The sequence below is a fragment of the Myxocyprinus asiaticus genome, chromosome 33, assembly GCF_019703515.2.
Source record: "Myxocyprinus asiaticus isolate MX2 ecotype Aquarium Trade chromosome 33, UBuf_Myxa_2, whole genome shotgun sequence".
NCBI lineage: Eukaryota > Metazoa > Chordata > Actinopteri > Cypriniformes > Catostomidae > Myxocyprinus > Myxocyprinus asiaticus.
In genome coordinates, this window is record NC_059376.1 from 42,244,293 (window position 1) to 42,252,893 (window position 8,601).

The following is an 8,601-nucleotide window of genomic DNA, read 5'->3' on the forward strand; positions in this document are numbered from 1 at the left end:
TCTTACTGAGGTGCAACAGTGCTAACCACTGAGCCACTGTGCCGCCGAAATTACACGTACTGTATATTTCACACAAATCTCAAGACTTTGAGGGGCAGCATTTAATGTTCTTATCTATCTAGTGTCACATTATAGTGGACAACCTCGTGCATTACCATGAAAACTTTAAATAATAAATCACATACATCGTCAAAAATAAATTCAGTTTGCTTACTTACAAATTAAATGTTGCAATCTCAGAATAAACAAATGTTTACGCTGTTTTCACTGTATTTTCTCACTCTTAGACCTCTCTAACAACCTGAAGCAATTCAGAATTGGATTTGTAATGTAAATAAAATACTATGTATGATTATTTTTAAAAGCACCTTCAACTACTTCCAAGTAGCTGATTTCTCATCTCTAAAACTTCAAACACACACATTTCTCCTGGACTCACTAAATATATCTTCTACTATTAAAACACATTATTATGACCTAATTTACCAGCACACACACACGCACATTTTGAGGTTGAAATTTTGTGTATGACAGATGCATTACATTCTTGAAAGAGACCATCATGTTCACATCCCTCTCTCATAGTCTCTGTTAGTTTCACTCGCTGCGGTCTTTTGGTTCCTTGTATTTATACTGGATGTAGTCAAAGATGTCCTTCTCACTGTCCACCAGCAGCGGCTCTCCCGCCACACCTGTATAAAACACAAAGTTTCAGACATATACATTCATGGGACTTCAGCCTTAATGTGCAACCTAGTCTCATCAAATGAACAATACTATTACAACATTTTTGGCAAACTGACTTTTTCATGCCACGTTCTATGTTTTGCAGCAGTTTCCTGGTGAAATGAACACAAGAGGGCGCCACAACAACTGTGTGTTTAATTTACTTTCACACAAATCACAACTATAACGGCTGATTATGATATCGATACTGTAACACATAATTGAAAATCAATAAATTTTCTTGCTTGTATTACAAACGACCTACAGTATATTTACACACTTATTTCAAAGTGATTAGCTTCCGCGGTAGCTAACCTGATAAAGTGTTGGACTTAAGCCCAGTCAAGCACGGAAGCTGACACATGAGCGAGAGTGTCATAGAAGCTAAATTAAATTACGCGTTTGCTTCAGAAAATGTGTTTTTCATTTCTTATGTTTAGGCGTTGGTTAAGGGTAAGGATGTCTGTTTTGTTCACCTCTCATTTGCTTTTTGGACCCTATTGGTTAGATTTAGGTAAAAGTTTTAGGCTAGGGAGGTACGTTTAACTCATCAAAACCGCCATCTAATATCCACCTAAAATCCTTATCTGTTTCACTTACTTTTAGCACCCCCTGCTGGACATTTCACTGGGAAATGTGTAATAAAGCACGCAATTTCATTTTGCAAAAATGTTGCCACGGTCACGTAATGTTCATGATATCAGACTGGTACTGTAAGGTGATCCAGTGTTCATGCATTTCTCACCCGTGACCCCCAGTGGACGGATGGTGTACTCATTAAGAGTAAAGCCTTTCTCCAGTGCATGAGTCCTCATGTTCTTGTTGAATATGTCACTCCCAGTAAAGTACAGCACTCCACAGTAATACTGATCCTTTGGAATAAGCCTACAGAACCAGAGAGAGTGAGAACGATGTGAAGAACATTCTGGATAATATGACTTTTGCCATACGAAAACCTCTGAGGGCTATTCCATGTCAGATCAACCACATTTCAGAAACTATCCTGAAGAAAGACAAACATAAATGATGATTATAATGAAAGTCACACTGTTAAATGGCATGAATCAATTTTTACTAAGTAATCCGTTATTTTGCACATGGGGGTCAAAATGGCAATTTTCAACTATGATTTTGAAGCAAAACTATGGGTCAAAAAAATGACCTTAGAAACATGAAAGTGTCATTATTTTATTTTTTACACAGAAATAGGTAGGTCTATTACTAAAATCAGTTGACTTCAGCAACACTTGTTGCATTATATGCCAATGGTGAGAGTCCAAAAATGGGAAAAAGCACTTTTTAATGCTGTTTTTCCAAAGATGGAGCACCTATAACTGCAGAAGTATTAAAGATATCTTAATATCCTTTTAGATTCTGGTTCAGAATAAACTTTCCTTTATGTTTCTCCATTTTTAAGGCCCTATATGGTTAAATCCCAGAGATATGGTGCTCTGAATGTGGCTCCATTTGAAAATTTAGTTAATTTTACCCATTTTCAATGGTCGAAAACCAAATGTGGGTCACATGGTATGAAGCTAATTTTTCTTGTCCATAAAAACAAAGATCTCAAGAATAAATTATGTTGAAACTAGAAATGTACCTTTATTTATTTACAAAATAATAATAATATAGTCCAAAAATACACTATTATTAAAAATAAGAGACACATGTGGCTCTTCAATTAGTGTGAAACACATATCTAATTTTTGTATTTTAGAAATGTACATCTGCAAAGCTCTGGAACACATCATTAGGGGTCCAAACACCATAGGTGATGAAATCCTACTGTATTTGTATTGATTTTGTTACTCTTTTTCTGCCCTAAAAGTGTCTGGGTGTCAGCAGCCGTACATTGCAGAGATCCCAAACTTGGTAAAAAAGAAAATGATCAAAATACATTTTAAACCTGTAATGGCCCATGATAGATGGTAGAACAGGAAGCTTCCAAAATGATCTCAGTTATGTAAAAGCTCTGTGATGGAAGCACGGTGCAGTGATGTATGAGATATTTATGGTATTTTGATATATTGTGTTGAATGATGAATGATTTCCATATTCATGTGCCATGGTATTTCTATGGTCCTCCAAAATCCTTCACAAAATACCACAGAATTACAATGTTACCATGTCCAAAAAACAAGGTAATACCATGGTACTTTTTGTTAGTAGAAAACAGAGAGTGGAAGAAAAGGAAGAGGGCTTTAAGCAGATACTGAAAAAGGGAAATAATGAGTACAGACCTGATATCAATTCGGCGGTGAATATAATCTTCCTCATCTTCCTGAAGTTGGCACACACCCTGAGAGAAGATCCCATTTATTTTTAATTGTGATTTATTATTATTTGTACCCACTTTGAGCAAGTGAGCGAGATAAAGACCCACCATAAACTTAGTGTCTCCTTTAGACAGAGTGTCCGTGATGAAGCCGAGGGACTCCAGATGATCCACAACTGCATGAAGAAGTTTTGGCTGCACGAGGTGAGAAATCATCAAGAAATTTGGTGAGATAGAAAACGATAACCTGCATGCAGTGTATTGGAATTGAACAATCATCTGACTGTATCACTGGTCTGTCGGTTTACCTGTTTCTCAGACTGAGAGGTGAAGTCTGGATGGGTCAGCAATATATCAATATCACCACTCGACTCTGCTCCTGGAGATCATAACAGACATTTGTATGTAATTGTAAGTATTTTAACAAATAAAACATAATGAATAGAAGTAATAAGTGACCTCTAAAGCTCAGAACGCATGTCACATCTCACTAATCTCACTACAGCTGTTTTACTATTTGATAGTATGGTAAACCATCACTTTAGCTTCATTCATCTGAGGTGTAAAAACAATGCTGAGGCTTCATAAGTATGCCAGAAATATGCAGTTATGCCAGTTACCTCTCCTATAGCTGCCACAGATGATGCCAATGTACTCAGGATCCACTATATCAAGTTCTTTTAATATCAGAGCCTGCCAACATCAATTAAACACATTAATACAGACTTACATTAAAAATGGGTCAAAATAACTGATTGAAATCACTGAAAACACCAACCTCCATTTTCTGCATTTCTGCACGAGGAATTCTCTTCTCAAACTCTTCAAAGTACCTTAGAATAAATAAAGACAACAGGATGTAAACATGGACATCGTAAACAGCAGACATTCATTAGAAATACACATTTCACAATACGAAAATGTGTTGTGTGAAAACACTAACACAAAGCCAAACAGTGTTTGACACAAACTAACAACGCTGTTGCTATGAAACCAGACTTACTTTAACCCGATCTGCTGATGATGGTTGAGTTTGTGTTCAATTTTCTTCAGATCTACAAAGTACCAGATGAGTATTAAAACACATGCATTTGGAGCTAAAGAATACAACAGAAACATCTATGCAACTGACAGTATACAAACCTTCTAATGTCCTGACACCCTCATCATAAAACTTCCTCGCCGCAGCAGGACTAAAATGAAAAAGACATATTGTGTATATTAAATATATTTGTCAACACTACTGTGATTGTTTACTCAACATAAAGAGCGTCATACCCGATTCCAGTCACTCTGGTTAAGAAGTTAATGGAGGAGCTTGTGTCATCACTGCGAATCTACAGACCAAACATACAGACCACATGAGCAGGTTAGAATCTATAGAAGATATATAAAAGAAACTATACAATATATATAACATACATACATTTCAGAATCATTACAGTTTATATTACACATGTCCCAGTTATAATCTATACAGTATATATATAATATGTCCTGCAAGAACCTATAGAGTAGATATAACATATATACCTGATTGAATCTATACAGTGTATATAACATACGTCCCTGTTAGAATCTATAAAGTATATATTACATATATACCTGGTAAAATGTATATAGTATTTATAACATGCATCCCTGTTTGAATCTATATACAGAACACAACATACATCCATGTTAGAATCCATACATTATATATAACATAAGTCCCTGGTAAAATTTATATAGTATATATAACATACTTCCCTGTTAGAATCTATACAGTATATATAACATACGGCCCTGTTAGAATCTATACAGTATATATAAACATACGTCCCTGTTAGAAACTATACAGTATATATATATATATATATATATATATATATATATATATATATATATATATATATATATATATATATATATATACATACGTCCCTGTTAGGATCTATACAGTATATATAACATACTTCCCTGTTAGAATCTATACAGTATATATAACATACGGCCCTGTTAGAATCTATACAGTATATATAACATACGGCCCTGTTAGAATCTATACAGTGTATATAACATACGTCCCTGTTAGAATCTATAAAGTATATATTACATATATACCTGGTAAAATGTATATAGTATTTATAACATGCATCCCTGTTTGAATCTATATACAGAACACAACATACGTCCATGTTAGAATCCATACATTATATATAACATAAGTCCCTGGTAAAATTTATATAGTATATATAACATACTTCCCTGTTAGAATCTATACAGTATATATAACATACGGCCCTGTTAGAATCTATACAGTATATATAACATACGGCCCTGTTAGAATCTATACAGTATATATAACATACGGCCCTGTTAGAATCTATACAGTATATATAACATACTTCCCTGTTAGAATCTATACAGTATATATAACATACGGCCCTGTTAGAATCTATACAGTATATATAAACATACGTCCCTGTTAGAAACTATACAGTATATATATATATATATATATATATATATATATATATATATATATATATATATCATACGTCCCTGTTAGGATCTATACAGTATATATAACATACTTCCCTGTTAGAATCTATACAGTATATATAACATACGGCCCTGTTAGAATCTATACAGTATATATAACATACGGCCCTGTTAGAATCTATACAGTATATATAACATACGGCCCTGTTAGAATCTATACAGTATATATAAACATACGTCCCTGTTAGAAACTATACAGTATATATATATATATATATATATATATATATATATATATATATATATATATATACATATATATATATATCATACGTCCCTGTTAGGATCTATACAGTATATATAACATACTTCCCTGTTAGAATCTATACAGTATATATAACATACGGCCCTGTTAGAATCTATACAGTATATATAACATACGGCCCTGTTAGAATCTATACAGTATATATAACATACTTCCCTGTTAGAATCTATACAGTATATATAACATACGGCCCTGTTAGAATCTATACAGTATATATAACATACGGCCCTGTTAGAATCTATACAGTGTATATAACATACGTCCCTGTTAGAATCTATAAAGTATATATTACATATATACCTGGTAAAATGTATATAGTATTTATAACATGCATCCCTGTTTGAATCTATATACAGAACACAACATACGTCCATGTTAGAATCCATACATTATATATAACATAAGTCCCTGGTAAAATTTATATAGTATATATAACATACTTCCCTGTTAGAATCTATACAGTATATATAACATACGGCCCTGTTAGAATCTATACAGTATATATAACATACGGCCCTGTTAGAATCTATACAGTATATATAACATACGGCCCTGTTAGAATCTATACAGTATATATAACATACTTCCCTGTTAGAATCTATACAGTATATATATCATACGTCCCTGTTAGAATCTATACAGTATATATAACATACGTCCCTGTTAGAATCTAAATAGTATATATAACATACGTCCCTGTTAGAATCTAAACAGTATATATAACATACTTCCCTGTTAGAATCCATACAGTATATATAACATACGTCCCTGGTAAAATGTATGTAGTATGTATAACATGCGTCCCTGTTAGAATCCATACAGTATATATATCATATGTCCCTGTTAGAATCTATACAGTATATATAACATAGGTCCCTGTTAGAATCTATACAGTATATATAACATAGGTCCCTGGTAAAATGTATGTAGTATATATAACATACGTCCCTGTTAGAATCTATACAGTATAACATACTTCCCTGTTAGAGTTTATACAGTATTTATAACATATATACTGTATCTATATGGAATACAGTATGACACGCGTGTTGTTAGAATCTACAGGGGTTTTGTGAGGGTTTTTCTTCAGCCAAATCAACATGGAATTTAAGACAGAGTTCCATTGTTGGCAGCCGGATTTTGTTTTCCATACAGTGGGAAACAGTGTATACATATAGTGTTATACATACTGTATATAGTCGTTTATATGTAGGACTTTTTTTTATACACTTTTACCTCTGTATATTGAACCAAAATCTGCTTTCATCGTGGATGATATTAACAGATATAGGAGTCTCCATGTGACAGCATTTGGTAAACAGATACAGGTTAAATCATTTCTAAAATAAAACATGTTTTTCTTATGCAGTCATATACCTTTTCCAGTTTGCGCAGTTTTCCTGTGGTTAAAAACTCATCAATTTTCTCAGCTATCTTTGCACCAACACCATCCTGAGAGAGACATGATTTAATAACAAAAACTTTGCACTTAAATCAGTCCACATGTATTACACACATTTCAGGACTCACAAAACTCCCAGAAGTAACAAAATAAAAGATTGGGTACCAGTGTCTTTGCTTCTGTTCCACTTTTGATCTTCTGTGGGTATTTGGCGATCACAGATGCTGCTTTTCTGAACAGAAAGTGTCACGTGGGATTGGTACACTTGTTATGTATGAGTTACATTTCTAGTTATGACATTATAGCCTATGCCACTAGACATATCACATATGACTGTCTTACCTGTAAGCATTGTATTTGTGGATGGCTCTGTTGACATTTCTCTCATAATTGGCCAACTCTGAATGGAGAATAACCATAAAAAGTGTGTTTGAATCTACTTTAGTAAACCAGTTGTTAAATATAGCAATAAAATTTAATTTAGAGACATTTATTTTAAATAAACAAAGCAAAATCTAAATATCAATGAGGCTTGGGCTACCAAATCATTTCCTGACCAATGATAAGTCTATAAAAAATAATTTTAATATCTATCTTTACGAATATGAACAGTATTTATTCGTGCAAGATTAATTCACTGCTGTAAAAACAATGTTTACCTTTGTTTTGTTAAGTGGAGCATTATATTATAAAACTGTACCTTTAAAAGTAGCTTAATAATTGCTGTTTTCTGTCCAAGTGTGTATTTAGAGATGTCTAATGTCCCATTAAAGTGACATTTTTGTCATAACAGCCTGTTACGAATGATGAATCTATTCGTCTTCATTTATTCTGTATTTAAAGGTCCAGTTAGCTTAGCCACATGCTAACCTGAGATGTCACAAGCAACACTCACCAATCAGAAAGTCTGTGATTCCTTCGTTTAGAGTTTCTTGTGGCGCTTTTCGTTTGCTCATAGTTTAAATTGATCGTATGAATGGATATATGTGTTTATTTTTACTTTGTACCAGCAAAGACAAGCGCTGACTCAAGAGTGACTAGAGACAACAAGACAAAGCATTAATATTAGCACTGTAGCCACGCATTACGGCGGAGGCGGGGCTTCGATGTACCACGCCCATTGTGCATGTATTGACTAATCAGATAGCTTCATTAGATATGTAAATATGCATGGACACGCCCAATAACTGATGCAACGCCACCAAAATAAATAAATAAATAAATAAATAAATAAATAAAACTTCCCTAGAATTAAAACGCATGAATGCTTAAAGCAAATCATATTTTCAAGCAAAACATTTCACGAAGGTTGTTAGGTTTGAAATAATAAAAGAAAACAATAGATCTAGTGTTGGAAATGTCTGGTTGGTACAACTTGTAATGGGAACA

At 33.5% G+C, this 8,601-nt stretch overlaps 1 protein-coding gene across 1 annotated transcript in view; it reads right to left on the reverse strand.

Annotated features, from left to right (window-relative positions):
* LOC127424479 (DNA polymerase beta-like) overlaps positions 1 to 8,288 on the reverse strand; it is a 9,876-nt gene extending 1,588 nt beyond the window's left edge. The window contains exons 1-14 of the mRNA XM_051669746.1: positions 8,108 to 8,288; positions 7,555 to 7,612; positions 7,378 to 7,444; positions 7,188 to 7,262; positions 4,280 to 4,338; positions 4,145 to 4,194; positions 4,005 to 4,056; positions 3,780 to 3,834; positions 3,622 to 3,694; positions 3,310 to 3,380; positions 3,110 to 3,196; positions 2,967 to 3,025; positions 1,472 to 1,611; positions 1 to 692 (exon numbers count right to left, since the gene is read on the reverse strand). The exon at positions 1 to 692 is cut by the window's left edge and continues 1,588 nt beyond it. Of these exons, the coding sequence (XP_051525706.1) occupies positions 598 to 692; positions 1,472 to 1,611; positions 2,967 to 3,025; positions 3,110 to 3,196; positions 3,310 to 3,380; positions 3,622 to 3,694; positions 3,780 to 3,834; positions 4,005 to 4,056; positions 4,145 to 4,194; positions 4,280 to 4,338; positions 7,188 to 7,262; positions 7,378 to 7,444; positions 7,555 to 7,612; positions 8,108 to 8,168 (1,002 nt within the window). The 5' untranslated portion in view covers positions 8,169 to 8,288 and the 3' untranslated portion in view covers positions 1 to 597. The remainder of the gene's footprint in view (positions 693 to 1,471; positions 1,612 to 2,966; positions 3,026 to 3,109; positions 3,197 to 3,309; positions 3,381 to 3,621; positions 3,695 to 3,779; positions 3,835 to 4,004; positions 4,057 to 4,144; positions 4,195 to 4,279; positions 4,339 to 7,187; positions 7,263 to 7,377; positions 7,445 to 7,554; positions 7,613 to 8,107) is intronic.
* Positions 8,289 to 8,601: the final 313 nt, after the last annotated feature.